General features: G+C 45.1%; 1 protein-coding gene across 1 annotated transcript in view; it reads left to right on the top strand.

Annotated features, from left to right (window-relative positions):
* The window catches only part of ATP10A (ATPase phospholipid transporting 10A (putative)), a 190930-nt gene that overhangs the window by 140518 nt on the left and 26299 nt on the right, over nucleotides 1–24113 (top strand). Inside the window, 7 exon segments of the mRNA XM_040642656.1 lie at nucleotides 2279–2385; nucleotides 2798–2929; nucleotides 4029–4159; nucleotides 5724–5976; nucleotides 9182–9399; nucleotides 13925–14119; nucleotides 16584–17172. Of these exon segments, the coding sequence (XP_040498590.1) occupies nucleotides 2279–2385; nucleotides 2798–2929; nucleotides 4029–4159; nucleotides 5724–5976; nucleotides 9182–9399; nucleotides 13925–14119; nucleotides 16584–17172 (1625 nt within the window).

The following is a 24113-nucleotide window of genomic DNA, read 5'->3' on the forward strand; positions in this document are numbered from 1 at the left end:
AAGGGAAACAAAACCAAAAATGAACTATTGGGACTTCATCAAGATAAAAAGCTTCTGCACAGCAAAGGTAACAATCAACAAAACTAAAAGACAGCCTATGGAATGGGAGAAGATATTTGCGAATGACATATCTGATAAAGGGTTAATATCCAAAATCTCTGAAGAACTTATCAAAATCAACACCCCAAAAACCAATAATCCAGTTAAAAATTGGCCAGAAGACACAACTTGATATTTTTCCAAAGAAGACATGCAGATGGCTGACAAACACATGAAAATATGCTCAAATCACTCATCATCAGGGAAATGCAAATTAAAACTGCAATGAGATATCACCTCACACCTGTCAGAATGGCTAAAATTAACAACACAAGAAACAACAGGTGTTGGTGAGGATGTAGGGAAAGGAGAATCCTCTTACACTGTTGGTGGGAATGCAAACTATTGTAGCCACTCTTGAGAACAGTATGGAAGTTCCTCAAAAAGTTAAAAATAGAACTACCCTAGGATCCAACAATTGTACTACTAGGCATTTACTCAAAGAATACCAAAGTATTAAGTCAAAGAGATACATGGACCCAATGTTTATAGCAGCAGTATCTACAATTGTGGATGGAGCTAGAGTGTATTATGCTAAGTGAAATAAGTCAGTCAGAGGAAGACAAATACCATATGATTTGACTCATGCATGGAACTTAAGAAACAAAAAAATTAGCATGGGGGAAAAAAGAAAGAGACAGGCAAACCAAGAAATAGACTCTTAGCTATAGGAACAGACTGATGGTTACCAGAGGGGAGGTTGGAAAGGGAATGAGTTAAATTGGTGATGAGGATTAAGGAGTGCACTTGTGGTGAGCACCGGGTGATGTATGGAAGTGCTGAATCACTATATTATACACCTGAAACTATTATTATGCTGTATGTTAACTGGAATTTAAATTAAAACTTAAAGAAAAAGAAAACTTTGTGTATTTGTGACAACACAAGGTACTGATGAGGAGCAGTGTTCTCTGTCATGAACAGGAAATGGACATGAGACCACGTAGCCAACTTCCCTGGCCAACTTCTACCTCAGTCTCACAGTTCCCAGGTCTGCCCTCTCTAGCTGTGGTCTGTCCCTATGATGAAAACAAGCCTGTGATGCTGACACCAATTCGTACATGTGGGTTTTTCCTACATATCAAGCAATTCTGTGACACCAGCTGGGTGTCCTGTAATTTAACTCAATTCTGATACTCCCTGGATACAGTGTCAGATCCTAAGGTTAAGGCTCAGTCCCACAAGACTTCCTCACTTCAAGTGCCAACTACAAGTTCAGGCTGTCACCTGGCCTCCTGACTGATCTGCTGTAAATCAGAGGTTCCCACAATCCCCTTTTCAGGTTCAATTAATTTGCTAGAGCATCTCACAGAACTCAGGAAAGAATTTGCCTACTGTTTACCAGTTTATTATAAAACAATATGATAAGGATGTAGGGGATGAGATGGAAAAGATGCATGAGCAAGGAATGTGGGAAGGGGTGCAGAGCTTCTGTGCCCTCTCTGAGCATACCACTCTTCCAGCACCTCTGTGTGTTCACTACCCCAGAAGTTCTCTGAACCCCATATTATTGGGATTTTATGGAGGCTTCATCACATAGGCACGATCAATTTTTCACTTAATTTCCAGCCCCTCTGCACTCTCTAGAGAATGAAACATGAGGCTGAAAACCCTATGTTTCTAGTCATGGCTTCGTTTTTCTGGTGACTAAACCCCATCCAGGAGCCCACCCAGAGTGGCTTCATAAGAACGAAAGATACTCTCACCCAGGAAATTAAAAAGGATTTAGTATCCTAATGTCAGGAAAAACTGGGTTCAGAGATGCTCCTGGTGCTCTTATCACTTGGGAAATTACAAGAGTTTTAGGAGTCCCATGCTGGGAACTGGGGTCAAAGACTAAGCACTAGAACAAAAGATCCTGCTCGCACCCCTACGTACCAGGGATTTTAGGAGCCTGTGTCGGGAACTGGGGGCACAGACCTATCCATCTTACTACTTCAAAAGCCCATGGACAAAATAAACAAACATCAGGCTGTTGAGATACTTCTAGAAGCCCAGTTACTAGTGAGCACCAGCGCCCTCTCAGCTATTGTAGAGATCCACAGAAACAAGCCACCTACTCCTGGAGTTCCCTGTTCCCCTTCCCAGCGTCCAGGCCTTCCTTCCCCAAGGTAGTGCTCCTTGAGACACGGGGTACACATAAGCACCCACATGATGCATGCCACCTTTTCCTCGACAGCATACACGACAATGGGAAAAAGGCCGGGCTGTATAAAGAAAACCTGCTGCTGCGAGGATGTACCATCAGAAACACGGAAGCTGTTGTTGGCATTGTCATCTATGCAGGTAGGCATTGGCCGTGGCACATGCCGTCTGTGACACTGCTGGCTTGCCACTGGTGCTGTGTGTCCTTGAACGTTTCTCCTTGTTCTTTTTTTTCCTTTTCTTTTCTGATTATCATAGTAGCACATAGCCATCATAAAAATTTAGAGAACCCGGAAAACAGAAAGAAGCAAAATTTCTAATAGAATCTCAACCAAAACCGTTCCCTCTCAGCATTTTCGCTTATTTCTTTCCATTGTTTCTCCATGGTTGTTACGTATTTGGGATTCATCTCATACCCTGCATTTTTGACTGAGCTTATCCTGTAAGCATGATTGGATGGCAGCACTGTACTTCAGTCCATGCATTGGGGCGCACCGTCGCTCCGCTATTGGGCATCGATTTACCACGCTTCTCCTGCTCCCCGCCCGTACAGGACATGAAACCAAGGCTCTGCTGAACAACAGCGGGCCCCGTTACAAGCGCAGCCAGCTTGAGAGGCAGATGAACTGCGATGTGCTCTGGTGTGTCCTCCTCCTCGTTTGTATGTCTCTGTTTTCTGCGGTCGGTAAGTCTCCTTCATGGGTCACGAATAAGAGGGCACTGCTGGACAGCCTCCAGGTGAGCCCAGTGGGCTGCTGACGACTCATTCTGACCCAGCACTCTGAAGTTAAAACACGCATTTTTCATGCACTTAGACTCAAGGCCTGCTTGCATCAGCACAGGCCATGTTAGAGATGCCTAGATGAATGAGCTTGACAAACTAATGTTATTTTTCAACTTTCAATGTTAATTTGCAACTTCTTGGTTGGAAGAATGGCTTAATCACACCAGTAATAATGATTCCAGCAGAAGTATTAGTAATCTGGTGATAAACTGAGAATAACATAGCAGGAGAAGCACAAATGCTCTAATAAGAGCTCCATGAGAAAAGGAAAAAAAAAAAGTATTTGGGTCCTAAGAAGGGATTAGCAGTTAGATTGCACATGGGCTCTGGTGCTCTCCAGCCTTTGATGGCCTCCAGACCTAGCATGCTGCTGTGGGAATGCCTTGCAGGGAACTGTGTTGAGCCTCTGGGTAAATGATCTCCACCACATCCCCTGCCCAGCTACCATCATGAAGCAGATGGGTGTGACGTGGTCTTGGAGCTCACTGGTGAAAGACATAGGTGTATGGGACATGCAAAGGGCTTCTATTATCAGGTGTGGGACACAGTTGATAAAATAATGTGCACTGCCATTGGCATCTGATAGTCCATGACATGTGCAGTTTGAATCTGTAGCAAGGGTCGATAATGGGCAGTATCCAGGGCCTACTGACGAGACTGGTATTTTGTGAGGCACACACTGGGAAATTCTTTTTTGGGGATTTCCCATTAGTAGCTGCCAGCACATACCCAATTTCTGCCTCATGACCGGTGTGCTTTTCAGTGCCAACAATGGGAAATGCCTGATGTGAGGAAGAGTCCAAGAACCAGTGCCTTCCAGCAGTCTGATCGTGGGTGCCAACACTACCTGCCATGTGCTTTTGCTTTCTTACGTGGCAAGGCAGGCTAATGAGACCCAATGTGCCTGTGTCCATGGTCTTACAGTTTTGCTTTAATTTGCACTATCAGTGTCTTATTTTCCTATTGGATGAATGATGTTTCTTTTTGAACATTGCTGTAGGACACGGACTGTGGGTACGGCGGTATCAAGAGAAGAAATCATTATTTGATGTCCCTGAGTCTGACGGCAGCTCTTTATCCCCAGTCACAGCTGCAGTTTACTCGTTTTTGACAATGATAATAGTTCTGCAGGTAACAGTACTAAGTACCGTACGATAATTGCTTTACTTTTCTGGTAAGAACTTAGTCATCATACTCTGCTAAGAATGTCCTATAAATTCTGCATCTGGGTGGACCACAAATATACCTGCCTAATGTGCTGCTGCTTACTTTTCCACCTAATTTATCTATAGGGTCTTTTTTGGGTGCTTTTCAAGTTAACATTCTCCTTTGCTGTTCCTAAGATTCTTAGGCCTTGCAGGGTTGGTTTTTGGATCATTGTGTTTGGGTTTTTGTTTTGTTTTCTTTTTCCCGTTCAATTGCTTCTTTAAAAAAAACCCTAAATTTTATTTTGGGATAATTTTAAGATTTACAGACAAGTTGCAAAAAATAGTACAGAGAGTCCCCGTATGTCCCTTACCCAGAGTCCCCTGTGTGAACATATTACATTATTATGGTACATGGTTGAAACCAACTTTGATACTTTGCCATGAACTAAATTCTAGATGTTATTTGGATTCTACTAGTCTTTGTGCTAATGTGCTTTGTCTGTTCCAGGATTCAACTCAGGATATCACATTGCATTTTGCAGTATTGGTTTTTATTATTTTTTATTACTATTACTGTTAGCATTATAGTTCACATGCCTTATGAACAACTCCCCAGCACTAACTGAGAATCTGAGAAGGGGCAGTGAGTGTCATCTTAGGAACACAAAGTGAAGGAGGACCTCTGCTTCAACTTTGCCTACAAGGAGAGCTGTCTTTATCACGTGTGTTTCATACAGCAGGAACTCTCCAAATTAGTCTTTTTTATGAATGCAGATTCCGTGCTAGCTCTGTAGTAGTAGTAGTACCTACAGTAGGTGTGGTACTGTCGTAGGTGTTGCATTCACATTAAGTTACCAGGAGAACCCAGTTAGTCTGTCTGGATATGGTATTCTGAGCCCATGAACATCAGTTCAATACTGTTATCCCCCCCCAAATTAAACATTGACTTCATGAAGATTATTCTTAAATTGTCCAAGTATAACTGTGAATATTCTCCTCAAAGCCCTCTTCCCTTTGCTCTGTATTGTATAAGATCCCAGATATTGTCCTTCAACACAACCAGCCTCTGGAAAGACCGTCTCTTCCGAACTGTGGGGTTGTGTCCATGGGATGGGCAGCTCTTGTTGCTGGGAGAGCCTTGGGGGCCAAGTGCTGCTGTGGTGTGAGTGACTTTGCTTATGAGGACTCTGACTGTGCCATGTGTTTTTTTCTCTTTCTCTCTCCTCTTTCCTTTCCTAGCTTCTCTCAAGCACAACTTAGTAATACGAAAATGCTTGCTTCTATCCAAGCCATGGTTACCATTCCTCAGACATGATAGTGGATTTCCGCTCTGCAGTGACACCATAGGCTCTCCTAGTTTAAACTCTTTGCCAGTATCATAGTACTTTTCCAATACTGACTCTAAACCAACCTGGTTAAGCTCTTAAAGGTACAGTATAGTCCCTGCTTACTTGTGGTTGTAGTCATTTGTCATTTGAATAGTTTGGACTACTTCTGCAGCTCCCTCGTCCTCATAATTGTTCATGTGTATGCCTTATGTCTTCCAGGTTTTGATCCCAATTTCCTTGTATGTTTCCATTGAAATTGTTAAAGTATGCCAGGTGTACTTCATTAATCAGGATATAGAGTTGTATGATGAAGAAACGGACTCGCAGCTGCAGTGTCGAGCTCTGAACATCACGGAAGACTTAGGGCAGATACAGTATATCTTCTCAGATAAAACTGGCACTTTAACTGAGAATAAGATGGTTTTCCGAAGATGCACTGTGTCTGGCATAGAGTATTCCCATGATGCAAATGGTGAGCCTGGGGGTGGGGACTCCCAGTCTGGGCTGGACAGAGAACTATGTCAAAGCTGCATGCACACGTGCCTATGCACACATACATGCACACACAAACACACACACATACACACATACAGGCTTCAGGGATTGCTGATTTTTGAGGGAATAAAATGTAGAAAGGCTATTAGAGCAACTCAGGAGACTGAGTCATGACAGCATTTATAGAAGGAAATATAGGAAGAATTCCATGTTGCTGACAGCACCCTGTTCACTGCAGTATCTCTGTGGTGGGCATCTGCTTAAACACTCATTTTCTGCCAGACAAGAGAACCAAGAAGGGCATTCTTGAGGAACTGACTTCTGAGGCACCCAGTCTCTTTGCCACACTAAGAACTGAAGAGATGTGTTAGCTGTCACCTGTCAGTCTTCTTGTTATTAGCTGAAAGTCTCAGAGCGGCATTGGGCAATTCGTGCTGTATTCTTTCCTTAGAAAATGATGTTAGTGGAAGCTAGAAAGAAATATCACTCCCGTTTGAATTTTACAGGTGGTTACTCCTCCCCCCTCGCCTTTCCTTATCCTTTGCTGCCTCTGTCCTCCCTGAACGCATATGGGAGCTATCCACTTCATAAGCAGAGGGTAGGACTAGAACCATCCACACACCTGAGCCAGGAGAGGGCACCATGAGAAGGATCCCAGTGCCACAGTAGTGTTTGTGGAGCCATGGTACCTTTGAGAGGCACATCAGCTCTACAACCAGGATTCCCTCTCCTTCCTGTAACAGCATCTGAGAACGTGGAAAAAGTCTCACCACAGGAACAGAAGCAAATATAGAACAGGAATCAGTACATGAGTATCATTAGGAAGCTGTTCTTTAGCGGGATATGGCGGGAAAGATCTGTTAGAGGCATGGGATTTTTGTGAGTTTCATGAAACCAAGAATTATGATATCCACTAAGGCCCTTTATGTAAAATTAAAGTAATCATAGAAAAAATACATAGAAACTTACCCACTACGTTTATTGCTTTATTTGCCACCCAAAATAAATGGTCAGTGACTGTCCACCTGTCCCCCTCGCACTCTCCCCTTCCATAACACCTCAGCCTTGTGCAGAAGGAGCTCATTTGCCTGAAAGCAGAGCTTAGCCTAATTGTAAAAGAGCCAGAGACCCAGGTCTGAAGTTGGGTCAGAAGCAGCCTTTGAAAGCTGGACCTGAGGCTCCATGGGCAGAATCCCAGCTAAGATTACAGAAGAATTTTAACAGTTGTCAGATGCTTATCATGAAATCAAAGGATTGCATTGCCTCTAGAAGACACAGGAAAGCCTTTCTGGTGAAGACCAAAGCAAGCAGGCCTCTCTGCTGCATGTCTGAAAAGAAATGCTATGATCAGTCATTGACATGCACCTGGGGCCAAGAGCAACTTCAGCTGTTATCGCCCATGACCTGACCTCTCAGATCTCATTAGTAAAATGAATTCAGACGACTTTGGCTTTGTACAATGAGCCTGGTTCACATATATCGAGACAGTGGGTTTGGCCATCTCTGACCTCTTGTCCTGGTGACACTGTGTGCCCAGAATGAAGTATCACCTGCTTCTTGCCTCCATCTTCCCCAGCGACACTGAGGGCATTGCTCAGGCCACTGCTGGTCAGAAACTGCTGCATCATTGTAGACCACAGTCACATCCGCAGCGGTCTGAGGAATTGCTGCTTTTAGGCTAATATCCAACTGCTGCAGGAAGGTGGGACAGGCTGGTGTACCTTTTGACCTTGTACCTTGGTTGACACCAGGCTCTTACTGCACAAGCCCAGAAGCTTGACAGCACTGTGTCCAGGCTTTGTTCTTCCTTGCCATTCATTTACCACCAAACTAGGACTTCCATTAGCCAGGAGTGGGTGGGATGGGCAGGAGGAGATTTGCTTCTGGGGTGAGGAACTCCCTGAGTGGGATCCTGCTGTTGTCAGTTACTTGGTCTCGTGACCATGGGTGACTTACCTTTCCTTATCTCCGTTTTTCTCATCCCTACAGAAAAGTCTTACCAATGAAAGATGCTGAATGTAAGGCCTGGCTCACAGGACAGACTAATGCCACAGGCATACCCAGATTGGAGGGCCTTTCTTAGCCCCTCAGGCAGGCCACCTTGTGTTAAGATACACTGTGCTCACCCCCAGCACTGGACTTGCCCTTGAAGTTCTTACTAATTGCTTGTTTTGAATGAGTAATCCTCATGAATAGTCTCCTTGCTTGTCCGTGATGAAACAAGCTGAACTAAATGGGCAAAGCCAGAAAAATGTGTTCAGAGCCATCTATTAGCAAGAAGCAGTGAGGATATACTTCAAGGGATTCACTGAGTGGCCATGTGGCCACAGAGACTTTTGCTGGGCAGTGCAGTGCCCCCTTGAGGGCTCAAGCATAGCAGTGCAGTCAAGGTCGTCTTCAGTGGACCTTGGCCTGCTGGGTCTGTATCCTTGTGGCATTTGTCCACCCTGTGTAGCCCACAAGGACTGTTAGCCTCCCTGTTGGGTAGAGCTTCATCCATACAGGGTAAATGCAAACAGTACCTACCACCTACCTGGCCCTGAACAAGGATTCCCATGGGAAAGCGCCATCAACACAGCCTGAGAACCATTATTTCTGTGTGATTACGGGGCAGATGTTCAACATGTGATCTGTCCTGACAACCCCAGTGAACCAGGTGTTCCCATGACCCCAGGATAAAGGGCAAAGCCTGGAACCAGGCTACTCTGTGGGCTAGGCCTTCACTGTCTGCCCTGTCTTTGTGCCTGTTGTCTGCTGCCCAAACCCCATTCATCACACCCGAGGGTCCACTTGAATAGAGGGGCTGTATGTGAATCTAGCTCTGTCTACTCCTTATTTGTTAGTGGAGTGGGATGGCCACTGTACCAAAATGCACTGGACCTGAGCTTTGGCATCACCTTGACCTGGATGTCATCTCCACCCTCTTGAGTCCTATGTACTTATTAGCAAGTTCCTTAAGTTCTCTGTGTCTCAGTGTGCTCATCTGTGCAGTGGGGCTGAGAATGTCAACCTGATCAGGTTGACTGTAGGTCCAGATAAAATGAGAATGCCTCCATCTCTCAGTGGGAACTCTCATTAAATGTGGCCTTGCCTTTAAGAAAGCAAGGGTGGCAAGTGCTCTGAATCAATTTCATTTTCCTGGCCTCCCTGTGATGTGTCACCCCATGTCCCTCTGTCCACAGCCCAGCGTCTGGCCAGGTACCAGGAGGCAGACTCAGAAGAGGAAGAGGCAGTGCCCAGAGGGGGCTCTCTGCCCCAGCGTGGCAGCATTGGGAGCCACCAGAGCGTTCGCGTCATGCACAGGAGCCAGAGCACCAAGTCACATCGGCGCACAGGCAGCCGGGCCGAGGCCAAGCGGGCCAGCATGCTGTCCAAGCACACGGCCTTCAGCAGCCCCATGGTGAGTCCCACTCAGAGGACGGCAGCTGCCCGTGCTGGGGCGGCACCACCTTTCCTGGCCCTGCTACTTCCCTCCATTCCTCCAAAGTATCTGCATGTAGCGGTACAAATAAGCTGTTGCTGGGGGTTTAGCTCTGCTCAGTTATAAGAACTTTTGTGGCCAACGCCTTCTTCTGGCACCCGTGTTATCTTTTCTAAAACTCTGACATGGCCCCTTTGCCTTGGCCTCTAAGGATGGGGGATTCCCGGTGAACTACCCAGATGGGTGCTGGAGAGGAAGTCTGTCCTGCCAAATGAAATGAATAAAGCATCGGGCAAGATGACAACTGTGAAAAAGCAAAGCCAAGTGGGGGAAAAAAAAAAGTTTTAATTAGACGAGTGCAAATCCAATAAACTTCTTTCTCCCTTGCCTTGCCAGCTGCCCCAAACATTTATGGACCATTCTGGTCAGGCAGGGAAATTTCCAGAAGTGAGTGAGTGATGATCTCTAAAAAAATCCTTTCACTCTGAAATGTTTTAAGAGCAGGGAGGGAGAATCCATTTTGATCATTCTGTGGTGGCGTCATTCTCTTCTGTCCTTAGAAACCCATGTAGAGGCTGCCATGGCATCAGTGCCATACGGTCACTGATTGGTGGGTTTACACAGGGGCACCTGGAAGGAGGGCTCTCATGCTTGACAGGAGGGGGACTGTGTTGGAACAAGCTTTCCTGACATTGTCCAAGAGTATTTGAAATATTCAAACTTTCTGACCTAGGAATTTAGTGATTCAGCCAAAGTTTTCTGCGCATAGCAGTTTGTCAGTGAAAAAAAAAATGTATTCAGTGGTAGAAAAATGGCCAAATGAATCATAGTATGTCTGTTTTGAAGTTGTTAAAAGTATTTTCAAATGATGCTTAAAAGCCTGGAAAAGTTCAGATTGCAGTTGACCCTGGAACAACACAGGTCTGAACTGTGCAGGGCAACTTACATGAAGATTTTTAAAAATAATTACAGTACTGTATTTGCCTTATGATTTTCATAATAATATTTCCTTTTTTTAATTTGTTAAAGATTTATTTATTTATTTTGAGAGCGAGAGGGAGAGAGCAAGAGAAAGCACGAATGGGGAGGAGGGGCAGACGGAGAGGGAGAAGCATGCTCCCCACTGAGCAGGGAGCCCAACGTGAAACTCAATCCCAGGACCCTGGGATTATGACCTGAGCTGAAAGCAGACGCTTAACCAACCGAGCCACCCAGGTGCCCCTTTGTAATAATATTGTCTTTTCTCTAGCTTACATAATTGTAAGAATATAGTATATAATACACATAAAAAAGAAAATATATTATTAGCTGTTTATGTTATCAGTAAGGCTTCCAGTCCGTAGTAGGCTAATTTTAGGAATATCAAAAGTTATATAGACTTTTTGCCTGCACAGGGGTCGGCACCCCAATCCCTGCATTGTTCAAGGATCAACTGTGTATAGTGTTTTGGGGAAAATGGACACTGCCAATTTATAAACTTTTTAATTGAGATATAATTGACATATAACATTGTGTAAATTTAAGGTGGGGATGCAAATCAAAACTATAATGAAATATCACTTCACACCTCTTAGACTGGCTGTCATCAAAAAGCCAAGAGATAGGAAGTATTGGCAAGGATGTGGGGAAAAGGGAGCCCTCATGCCTGACGGTGGGAATGCAAACGGGTGCAGCCACTAGGGAAAACAGTATGGAGGTTCCCCAAAAACTTAAAAATAGAACTACCGTATGATCCAGCAATTCCACTTCTGGGTTTATATCAAAAGGAAATTGTGTAAAATATTTGATGATGTAAAATGTAAACGTATAGAAAAAAGACTGGAAGGAAACTCAGAAGTGTGTTTCAAAAAGTATGTTTTAGGGGCACCTGGGTGGCTCAGTCGTTAAGCGTCTGCCTTCGGCTCAGGGCGTGATCCCTGCGTTCTGGGATCGAGCCCCACATCTGAATTCTCCGCTGGGAGCCTGTTAGGAAGAGGCAGTGCCCAGAGGGGGCTCTCTGCCCCAGCGTGGCAGCATTGGGAGCCACCAGAGCGTTCGCGTCATGCACAGGAGCCAGAGCACCAAGTCACATCGGCGCACAGGCAGCCGGGCCGAGGCCAAGCGGGCCAGCATGCTGTCCAAGCACACGGCCTTCAGCAGCCCCATGGTGAGTCCCACTCAGAGGACGGCAGCTGCCCGTGCTGGGGCGGCACCACCTTTCCTGGCCCTGCTACTTCCCTCCATTCCTCCAAAGTATCTGCATGTAGCGGTACAAATAAGCTGTTGCTGGGGGTTTAGCTCTGCTCAGTTATAAGAACTTTTGTGGCCAACGCCTTCTTCTGGCACCCGTGTTATCTTTTCTAAAACTCTGACATGGCCCCTTTGCCTTGGCCTCTAAGGATGGGGGATTCCCGGTGAACTACCCAGATGGGTGCTGGAGAGGAAGTCTGTCCTGCCAAATGAAATGAATAAAGCATCGGGCAAGATGACAACTGTGAAAAAGCAAAGCCAAGTGGGGGAAAAAAAAAAGTTTTAATTAGACGAGTGCAAATCCAATAAACTTCTTTCTCCCTTGCCTTGCCAGCTGCCCCAAACATTTATGGACCATTCTGGTCAGGCAGGGAAATTTCCAGAAGTGAGTGAGTGATGATCTCTAAAAAAATCCTTTCACTCTGAAATGTTTTAAGAGCAGGGAGGGAGAATCCATTTTGATCATTCTGTGGTGGCGTCATTCTCTTCTGTCCTTAGAAACCCATGTAGAGGCTGCCATGGCATCAGTGCCATACGGTCACTGATTGGTGGGTTTACACAGGGGCACCTGGAAGGAGGGCTCTCATGCTTGACAGGAGGGGGACTGTGTTGGAACAAGCTTTCCTGACATTGTCCAAGAGTATTTGAAATATTCAAACTTTCTGACCTAGGAATTTAGTGATTCAGCCAAAGTTTTCTGCGCATAGCAGTTTGTCAGTGAAAAAAAAAATGTATTCAGTGGTAGAAAAATGGCCAAATGAATCATAGTATGTCTGTTTTGAAGTTGTTAAAAGTATTTTCAAATGATGCTTAAAAGCCTGGAAAAGTTCAGATTGCAGTTGACCCTGGAACAACACAGGTCTGAACTGTGCAGGGCAACTTACATGAAGATTTTTAAAAATAATTACAGTACTGTATTTGCCTTATGATTTTCATAATAATATTTCCTTTTTTTAATTTGTTAAAGATTTATTTATTTATTTTGAGAGCGAGAGGGAGAGAGCAAGAGAAAGCACGAATGGGGAGGAGGGGCAGACGGAGAGGGAGAAGCATGCTCCCCACTGAGCAGGGAGCCCAACGTGAAACTCAATCCCAGGACCCTGGGATTATGACCTGAGCTGAAAGCAGACGCTTAACCAACCGAGCCACCCAGGTGCCCCTTTGTAATAATATTGTCTTTTCTCTAGCTTACATAATTGTAAGAATATAGTATATAATACACATAAAAAAGAAAATATATTATTAGCTGTTTATGTTATCAGTAAGGCTTCCAGTCCGTAGTAGGCTAATTTTAGGAATATCAAAAGTTATATAGACTTTTTGCCTGCACAGGGGTCGGCACCCCAATCCCTGCATTGTTCAAGGATCAACTGTGTATAGTGTTTTGGGGAAAATGGACACTGCCAATTTATAAACTTTTTAATTGAGATATAATTGACATATAACATTGTGTAAATTTAAGGTGGGGATGCAAATCAAAACTATAATGAAATATCACTTCACACCTCTTAGACTGGCTGTCATCAAAAAGCCAAGAGATAGGAAGTATTGGCAAGGATGTGGGGAAAAGGGAGCCCTCATGCCTGACGGTGGGAATGTGTCATAATTAAATGTTTTCTTGTGCACTGAAATCACTCACACATTTTCCTAAGTTTTGCTCATACTTGACCCTGTGATATTGGCTAATTTGGGGGAAAATATGAAGTTCTGTATTTAGTTAGAACTTTGAGGGGTGCCTGGGTGGCTCAGTCGTTAAGCGTCTGCCTTCGGCTCAGGGCGTGATCCCTGCGTTCTGGGATCGAGCCCCACATCAGGCTCCTCCGCTGGGAGCCTGTTTCTTCCTCTCCCACTCCCCCTGCTTGTGTTCCCTCTCTCGCTGGCTGTCTCTATCTCTGTCAAATAAATAAATAAAATCTTTTTTTAAAAAAAAGTATGTTTTACTGTGAAGTGGTATGATACACATTTGCTAAATTTTCCCTTCTCTTTTTCAAATCTTTCTGAGTCAGATATGTTATAATAATATATATTCTTAGCTGTATTATTTTATAACGAGAACATGTGTGTTATATATAAGAACATGTGCATTTCATTTCATATGTAAGTCATATATTCTTATACCAATTATACATTATTCATCACTATAAAATGGCATATGGACATGAGTCAGATGAAGGTGTTTTTGTAGCTTATAATAAAATCAGCGTGCCTTAAACTGTCCACCACTAAGATGCTTTCACTGGGTTATACTCACCCCTCAGTCTCTGTTTTCTTCCAGGAGAAAGACATTACACCCGATCCGAAGCTGTTTGAGAAGGTGAGTGAATGTGACAGGTGCCTGGCCATCGCAAGGCACCAGGAACACCCACTGGCCCACCTCTCACCAGAGCTCTCTGACGTGTTCGACTTCTTCATCGCACTTACCATCTGCAACACAGTAGTGGTCACATCCCCGGATCAGCCGCGACAAAAGGCAAGTTTTGGGGTATCGCTGTGAAGCTGACGCCTTTGACCTGCAGCGTGGCCCCACTGTTGTCAGTCTAACCTTTCCAGCAGGACTGCTCAGCACTACCTCTCAGGTTGAAGGGGATGTAGCAGGGGGCTTTATGGAGGGCAAGCCAGCTCCTTGGTTCTGTGGTGCCATCCCCAGGCTATAGCGGACAGGTAAGGGGATTGGGGCCAAGTGGAGAGGAAAACCTTCCGAGCCCATGATGGGTGGGGCATATAACAGCCTGGCCTGGAGTGGGCAGGGGCAGGAATGAGGTGGCCCTGCACAATCTACACAGAGCTGCAGGGTTCCAGATTCTCACAAGAGAGTGGACAGGACAAGGCTCGGGGCCCAGACAGATCGCCTGGACTTGAATCCTGACTTTACCAACCAGCTGTATGGCTTCGGACAAGCCATTCCCCTTCTGTGCCTTAGACACATTATCTGAGACATGGGGGCAGTGGTGAGGGTTTAGAGGAAGGGCTCAGAGAAGGCCTCGGCACATAATAAATGTATTTGATGTTAAAAGGGCCTTTAACATTATCTTTCAAGGAGAAGTAGTCAAGAATCAATCAGAGATTACTTAAGATGGTGGGAACAAAGCAATACCCAAGTTGGTTTTTGCTTGGGATAATTATAAGATGCAGTCTGAAGAGAGTAAAGTTTCATGCGCAAACAGGTCCTAACCCTGGTGGTTCTTAGAAAGTCCTCTAGGTAGGCCGGGAGGTGTGTTGGGGGCGTGCACCTAAGGAGGGATGTGCATAATGCAGGTAGGCAACTTTAAATGGATAAAAATGAAGGCGCTCTAGGGCTGGATGCATATCATAGACCTGCCCCTCAACCCCCACTCTCCCAGACTCCTTTCCCTCTCCTGAGTCAACCCTTTTAGCAGGTTCCCCTGATGGAGCCGCTGGTGTGTGATATGGAATAAACAAAGGGTCTCTGCTCTCTTCACAGCAGCATAGCTGGCAGTAACACAACCCCCCGCCCCCATGCTCCTGCTCCTGCCACACTGGCCTACAGAAGCCCGAGGGGGCCTGATGGATCCAGAGTGAACAAGGTCCCACCACCCAGAGACCACAGGATTGCACCATCTGCCTTAGGCAAGGGCTGCTTCCTGAGCAGTTTACCTCTTAGCTGCCTCAGCATCCTTCATCTGGCCTTTGGGTTCTTCCACCACCCTTTTTCAGTCCTTCTGGCACGCATCCCTCGAGAAGTGTCTGGTTTCTAGTTAGACCCATCTAAGGCCCAGGCATTGTTGCAACTACTGATTAAGTGAGAGAGATCCCAGCGTAACTGAGGCATGTGGTGATGGTCACATATGCAGTGCATTCCACATAGGGAGCAGAATATTTATTCCCCCACCCTCAGACTGCAGATGAATAGGTCTCTGGGTGCACTCCTCTTTCCACATATTAGTGAGTGCTATCTTCCAGGGTGTTTGGAGCCAGCAGGAGCTCCAGTGTGGCTGCTTGAATCTCCCCCCTTGAATATGTAGCACATTTAAAGTCTATAGGAACAAAGAAGCACCTTTATGAAAATTGGTCCCATGTGCCCTGCTTTACCAAATACCTGACTTTTCTGTAGGCTATTATGTAATTTACAACTTTAGTCACATGGGGAAAATTATGAAAATTTAAGGCTAACTATAATTCAGTGTTTGGTTGTCGCAACATTTGCTCTAAATCCATTTTCTAGCAGAAAGTTAAAATAGGTATATTATACTAACATTAGTGAACAGTACTCATTTAAATAAAGTATTGCTATTGCTCCATCGTTGAGTTTTTTGGAACTTTAGCAAATGTATATAACTGCCATTTTGTTGTTTTCACTTCTTATTAGAAGATATGTGATTTATTGTGACTTTCAAAAAATGTGCTAAATGATTTGAATCCTGAATTTGTCCAAGCATTTAATTTGTTTAGAAAAGTTCTTGTGGGTTTGGGAATGTTATTTAAATTTTATATGGACATAATTCAAAGGACTGTATAAACTGGACTTTTGTAAATGCTTTTTGTAATTGGGAGGGGGGAAGCTGGGTTTTGTGCCAGGCAATAGTGACAAGCATGCTCTTCTGAACCTTTTCTGCAAAGCAATGGGACATTGCAGTGTGGGGACAGCTAGCAGAGGAGATAGTCCCAAAGCCTGCAGGTACCACTAGCCACATACTTCCTGGGTCAGTCCAGGGCCTCTGTGTTGCTACCTAGTGATCACATTCTAAAAAAATGTATATTGCTAATTTTTGTTTAAGCGAAATGGAAGAGGCCAAAGAATGGTCTCGAGGAAGAAATGCTGGCTGTAGTTGCAGTTTCTAGCATATGCCCCAAAATCTGGGAAATGGGAACTCTGTGCTCTGAGCCCCCACTAGGGAAGTGGGGGAGTGCCCACGGCAATTTGAGTAAGGCCTCTTGGATATACCTCCTACGTCTTCTAACTGCTTCTCTTGCAGGTGAGGGTGAGATTTGAGGTGAAGTCCCCTGTGAAGACGATAGAAGACTTCCTACGGAGGTTCTCACCCAGCCGCCTTACCTCAGGCTGCAGCAGCATCGGGAGCCTGACCACCAACAAAACTGCCCACAAGTCAGGGTCCAACTTTCTGTCCACCCTATCCAATGACAGCACACTGTTCAAGCTAGAGGAGAGGCTAGGCCAGCCAGCCCCGGCCATCGCCAGCAATGGCTACAGCAGCGGGGCGGCCAGCTGGGCCCCGGGGCACACTGCCCCGGAGCAGAAGCTGGAGCTGGAGCAGGAGCAGGAACGGGAGCTGCGCTATGAGGCAGAGAGCCCCGACGAGGCCGCGCTTGTGTATGCCGCACGGGCCTACAACTGTGCACTGGTGGACCGGCTGCATGACCAGGTGTCTGTGGAGCTGCCCCACCTGGGCAGGCTCACCTTTGAGCTCCTGCACACACTGGGCTTTGACTCCATCCGCAAGAGGATGTCAGTGGTGATCCGGCATCCTCTCACCGATGAGATCAATGTCTACACCAAAGGAGCCGACTCAGTGGTCATGGACCTCTTGCTGCCCTGCTCCTCAGGTATCCAGCTCCCCTCCACTGGGCGGTACCCCCAGCCCCAGGTGGAAGTCCCAAGAAATTAGCCCCTTCCCTCAGTCCCTCAGTCCCTTCCCATGGGTAAAGTGATTTTCATTAAGCCTTTTCTAAAGCAATGCCCATCAGAGAGTTGTCTCTCTGGATCACTCTTTCCTCCTTCGAGGGGTTTGGACCAGAATGCACTGGAGGGTGGGGGATGGAGGGCTTCAGTGCCTGAACTCATCTCACAGCAGTGGGGTTGGGGATCACTCGGGGTGAGGCCTAGCATCATTTTAAATCTGGACAATGAAGGTTAAGAACTTTTAAACTAGAAGTTCCAGAAGGTTCCTTCCTTCTCTGTGATTGCCTGGACCAGGACAGCTGTGAAGCCAGGTCGTGGCTTGTAGCCCATTTTTGGAGCCACCTCAGACCACAGTGAGGGCCTTGGTAGTGGAGGCTGCTGGGCATCTGTCCTACCTTTGGGCCAAGCAGCGCCATCTTAGTCTCTTTTGTGTACTAGAATTCCATATAACTTCTGTGTTAAAAAAGAGGAATTTGAAAACCACTGGTGTTAGTGGAACTTTATCCAGCAGAAGGGCTTGCTTGAACCTCCTTCTAGACACAAAAGCTTCTGGGTCTTGAGAGGGGAATGGCCTAGGTCCCCGTTAGTAAACCTGGTCACCCCTCCTCTCTGCTTGGAGGATGAAGGCATGCGCATCTGACCTCCAGGGGAGAGAGGTGGGATGGAGGTGAGGATGCTGCTGGCAGACAGAGGGGTACATGCTGTGGCTCTGCTGCCTGACCTCCACAGTCTCCCTGTCTGCTGTGTCCTGGAAACATCTCTAGGTACAGCCTGTTGTGAAACCCTGTCCACTGGGTATGGCCTTTCCAGACCTCTGGGATAGAGCTGGAGAGTACCTTACTTCCCATAGTCCTTTCGCCATAATCTCAGTGCGTGAAAACAGGACTCCTAGCTCCCAAGTGCAGCACCACTCCATTGTGGGAAAGTGTACTGGAGGATCTCTGCAGACAAAATCCTTTTCCCCTGGCATTTAAGTTTGCCTCCCAGTTTGTAAACATGTCTCTGAAAACAGTTTGGTTAGCTTTTCATGGCGATAACCTACCAGAGGGCAGGATTTGCCTTTCCACCCCAGGGGTTCTGTGCTACAGTGGACATAGAATCCAATTCATAGGCTGATTTTGCATTCCAAGAGTCTTCTTCATTCTTCCATTGCATAGGTTGCCTTTTAGTTTTGTTGATTGTTTCCTTTGCTGTGCAGAAGCTTTTTATTTTGATATACTCCCAATAGGTTTTTTTTTTTTTGCTAATGTTTCCCTTGCCTCAGGAGACCTATCTAGAAAAATGTTGCTATGGCAGAGAAATTACTGCCTGTGTTCTCTTCTAGGATTTTTATTGTTTCAGGTCTCACATTTAAGTCTTTAATCCATTTTGAGTTTATTTGTGTGTATGGTATAAGATTATGGTCCAGTTTCATCCTTCTGCATGTGGCTGTCCAATTTTCCAACCATTTATTGGCGGAAAAAGAGACACTGGAAGAAAACATAAACATGTGGAAGCTAAACAACTTGATAGTAATCAACCAGAGGGTCAATAAAGCCATCAAAGAAGAAATCAGAAAGTACATGGAAACAAATGAAAATGAAAATACAGTGGTCCAAAACCTATGGGATGCAGCAAAGATGACCATAAGAGGGAAATATTTAGCAATACAGACCTGCCTCAAAAAACAAGAAGCTCCAATAAACCATCTAACCTTATACCTAAAGGAACTAGTAAAAGCAGAAGAAACAAAGACCAAGAGAAGTAGAAGGAAGGAAATAATAAAGATCACAGCAAAAATAAATGACATAGAGACTAAAAAAAAAAAAAAAAAAAAAAAAAAAAAAAAAAAAAAAACAGTAGAAAAAAATCATTAAAACCAAGAGCTGGTTCTTTGAACAAGATAAACAAAATTGATAAACCCTTAGCCAGGCTCATGAAGAGAGAAAAAAAGGACCCAAATAAATAAAACCAAACCTAAGAAAGGAGAAGTAACAACTGACACCACAGAAATACAAAGGATTATGGAGAATACTATAAAAAAATTATATGCCAACAAATTGGGCAACCTAGAAGAAATAGATAAATTTGTAGCAACATAGAATCTTTTTAAACTGAAGAAGAAATAGGAAGATTTTCTATAGAAAAAAGAAATAGAAAATCTGAACAGACAAATTAATAGTAGCAAAATTGACCTGGTAATCAAAAAACTACCAAAAAATAAAAATCTGGGACCATATGGATTCATAGGTGAATTCTGCCTAACATTGAAAGAAGAGTTAATACCTATTCTCCTCAAACTATTCTAAAAAAGAGAAGAGGAAGGAAAGCTTCCAAATACATTTTATAAGCCTTCTTTATTCTGAAATTTGATTTTGCATCCAGGCAAAAGAAAAACAGATATGGCAATTATCTGAGCAGATTTAATTCTACTGTGAAAAGAAAAATCATCTTTGTCCTATTCCACAGCCTTTCATTGAAGACAGTTTAATGGTCCACTGCACCTCAGACTTTACCACATACAGCGGGTCATGTATAAGGTAAAAGGCCTGCAGTAGCACTAGCGAACAAGGGTAGGACAGGGTGGTAGGTAGGACCCACCATACAGAGAGGGCCAGGGACCCTCCTGAGCTGTGCAGGGGACATAAGAGCGACCAAGAAGGCTGTAGTGGTCCCCACACTTGTACTTTGTGGGCATATCACTCTTTTAAATGAGGAAAAAGTCTTAAATTTCTAGACGCAGTGCAAACAAAACAACTCCTACTACTCATGTCAACTTCAAGGTGGGGGCGGGGTTGCAGGGAGACTGTGTGCAGGCTGGAGAGCCTCGTAGCCCTCTCCCCCTAATCCTGCAGACCCAGTGTAGCTTTGCTCTTGTGCTCACCTCCTGTGCTCCTGTGCGTGTACTGCAGGACTCTGGGAGGAAATTACTACCCATATCTATGTGAGAAGAAGCAAAGCCTTCCATCCGTTCCACCATGAAAGAGACACATAAAAGAATGACACTGCTATCGTTACACATTGCCCAAACTGTGACATGAAAGGGGCAAATTAAAAATAAACAGTGTATGTAGCTCTCCATCTTACTCTAGGATTTTCCAAGCAGTGTGCAGGTCAGATAGGTTGATCCGGAAGAGCTACATGTAGACATCCAGCAGCTTAAGATTCAGGAGGTTCTGAGACCCCATTGGATTCCCAAGAGAGGAGCTGTCACCTTGGGGGGTCACCTTGAAGTTATCCACTGGTGACACCCTGGCATTATGTATTAATCACTCACCCCTTACTTTGTGGGTTGATGGGTGTGGAGAGGAGCAGACATGCAGAGAGAGTACTTCCCCGTGCTCCAGAAGCAGAGCGTTAGAGCCGAGCTGCTGGACCTGTGTGCTGGTGAGGAAGTGAGGTAGGCACACAGTATTATCCTCTAGATTACGTCAGATCTTTAAGGTCTTTCTTCAAAGAGATCTAATACTTTTACCAAAAAAAGGCATGAGGAGGCTATGCTGATGGTGGATGTGACTGTGTTAGAGTGTGTCCTGTTCTCAGGACACGATCATGCCCTGGGAGTTGTGTGGAATCAGGTAGAAAGCAGGAACTCCACCCCACTCCGGTACCTACAGACCTCTGTTCAAATCCCAGGTCTGCATTTACAGGCTAGAATGACCCTGGATAAGTCTCTTACTTTCTTTGCCTCTGTTTCCCATCTGCACAAAGGAAATCAGGATGCTGACCTCCCAGGAATCCCCTGTCCAAGCCCCTAGCACAGGGTCCGGTCTGATACAAGTATAGAGTATAAGCGGAGGTCCCTTTCCCTTCTCTCTGGTTCCTTCCCCTTAAGATTCACTTGCTTGAGGTTTGGTCCAGTTGCCACTTGGTGTGGTGTTAAGACACAGACACCCAGACTGCTGCACCCTCTCCGAGAGTGAGGATGGAGAGGAGCCCACCACCTAGCACGGGGCTCACACATTGCTGCTATTCAGTAAATCAGTAAATGCATGCAAAATCAAAGGAGGGAATTCACCTTATTTTACCATCTTTCTAAGATGAAACTCCCTATAAGAGAAATAAATTTGAAGCATAGAAGAAATGGAAATATCACTTCGAGCGTTTTAAAACTACATGTTAAAACCATGAGTAGGAGTGGACATTTTCCTCTGAGGTCCTCTTCACAGGGTCCTGAGCACTGCCAGCCATGCTCTGGTAGGAACCCTGCTGCACTGTCCTTCTGCACTGCCCAGCCAGAGCGGAGCAGGGCTCCTTTCAGTCCTGCTGCAGCTTGAGGTCAGAGACATGGGAGTCATCTTACAGACTGACAGGAGCTGCTACTGTCTGACACTGAGTGTGCCCCCTAATGCCTCCTCTCCCAGTCCCTGGATGTGGCTGCAGGGACCTTCTCCAAGGGCCACTCAGGCCACCACCACCTGCCAGAAGGCTCTGGGTAGCATTGGTTCCACTTCTGCCCGTGATGTTACTCATTACCCAAGTAGCTGTGTTGCAGACACAATTCTTCCTACTACCATAGATAGAAAAGCCGCACAGGATCTGGGCTGCCTGTAGAATATCAGAAAGAAGAGGCTGGTACTGTGTGAGTATCACTTAAAATGCAATGTGAATGTTAGGATGCCTGTAGTCTGAGATGAGTGCAGGAGAGCCAGGCTGACCACTTAACTCTGCGGGTCCACAGGTTTTCTTTCTAGGACAATGCCCAATACACTCTTCTTAGGCTCCCCCAGCTCCTCGGTGCCTGTCTGCTTTGAGCTTGAGTTCTTTCTACCATCCTGGCCTTTCCCTTAGAATGTGGACATATCCCAGCATTCACAAAGAGCCAATCCTACAAACCCTGACATTGGCTCTTCCCAGTGCCTGTGCAGTCACTGGTGCAGTGGGAATCTATAAGGGAGAGGTCAAGTAAGAATCTGGAGCAAGGTCTTACCTCAAGTGGCAGAGGAGGTGTGTCTGCAAGTCTGGGGGAGTGAGGGGATGAGGCAAGGCAGTCGCTGCTTCTCTCTCTGAAGGGCTGGGTGGGCTCTGTCCCAGCTCTGCTGTGGGTGGCCCCATACAGAAACAGCTCCACGTGGCTGCCTGTGGGATCGCACGCTCATCCAGGGCACCCATGTGCCAAACTGCCCAGCCTGCCTCCTCTAGCTCCATCAGTTCTGTTTTGACCATGAGCTCAGTCTCAGCCCCTGCACGCTGCTCCTTTGCTGGAGTGCAGTCTCCCATGCCCCTCTTTGGAGAACCAAAGTACTTTATTATTATTATTCTCATTCCAGAGGCCCTCAGATAGACATGTCTTTGCTCAAATAATAGTCGGCATCTGAATTATTGTCGTATCCCCTTCTGAGAGTTGCTATCACAGTATCAGGAATGAAAGAAAGGTAGTCAAAATTAAGATGTCATCTTTTGAGTGTCATCTTTTTAGGAAATTTAAATTCCTAAAGCAAAGCCATGTAGGGCAGTGTTTCCCCTCTTTTTTTTCATTATTGCTCCCTTCAGAAGCCTTTTTAGACATTTTTAAATTATCTCCCCATGACATTTTAATGCCACAGATATGTGTATTTGTTTATGTACTGTATATATATATATCTGTGCCTTATGCTATGCCTAATATGTTTTAAATATAGAATTAAAATTATTTCTGGGCTTTTTTTTTTTTTTTTTTTTTGCCCTGGAACCAGTGTTTTAGATCCTTGGGGGTGCTATCTTCTCTATGGAGAACACATGTCTAAGAGGTGAAAGTGTTTCTCCCAGGTCCAGTTTGTCCAGGGCCTGACTCAGGTAGTGGACAGCCTGTCCCAGACCAGGGGCCTCGCTACTGGTAGGTAGAGTTGCCACATTTAGCAAATAAAATAAATTGAATGCCCGGTTAAATTTGAATTTTAGATAAAAAACATAATATTTTTAGTAAAAGTATGTCTTATGTGATATTTGCACATCTTATATTCTATCTGGTAATACTACTGGTGTTCTGGGGATAGAAACCACCCTTTTTATTAAACTACAATTTTTCACAAACTGGAAGAGTATGTACCTTCGTTTACATCCACCTCCTGGGCCAAAGCATACCAGATCATTCCTAATAAAGCTTTGTTTAGGGACGCCTGGCTGGCTCAGTCGGTTAAGCATCTGCCTTCAGCTCAGGTCATGATCCCAGGGTTCTGGGATCGAGTTCCGCATCGGGCTCCCTGCTCAGCGGGGAGCCTGCTTCTCCCTCTGCCTGCCGCTCTCCCTGCTTGTTCTCTCTCACACAAATAAATAAATAATATCTCTAATAAAGTTTTGTTTATCTGAGCTTCTCATTTCAACAAAGGTCATTAGTGACAGTCAAAAATATGTTGTGGTTCTTTTTTAAATAATAGCTTTTACTTTAAATTTTATCTGAAAAGTGTATATACTGTTTACAAGTGATGAAATAGACCTGGGATGAATCTAGTGGTATGGAGGCTTCATGCATGTCTCTTATTAGGGGTTGTTGGAGTAAATCACAGGGGAAGGATGCTCCTGTGACATTCCTGCTTAATGCATTGCAACAAAATGCAATTCCAAATGCAGCAAGCTAGAGCATGGCAGAAGGGTGAGGACTCCTTATTTCTCACTGGCCCTGAAACACAATTATCATATACTTCCGTCATGCACAAACCAAAGTGCGTTATGCCTTTCCACTCATAATTGGCGACCCACGGAAATGGTAGACTTAGGAAATTGTGTGTCACCTTGTCATGGATGCCACAATCGGGTGAGGCTCCAAGTCAGCACTTCTGAAGTTTGCTAATAAGCAGTAAGTCTGCTCAGCTGTGTCTACAGGAAACAGAAAAGGGTGGGTGTTTAGAGAAGTCTTACTAGTGGACTTAGCTTTTTCTTTTTAATTGTGGTAAAAAAAAAAAAAAAA

Source organism: Ursus maritimus, unplaced genomic scaffold, assembly GCF_017311325.1.
Source record: "Ursus maritimus isolate PB19 unplaced genomic scaffold, ASM1731132v1 scaffold_27, whole genome shotgun sequence".
Lineage (NCBI taxonomy): Eukaryota > Metazoa > Chordata > Mammalia > Carnivora > Ursidae > Ursus > Ursus maritimus.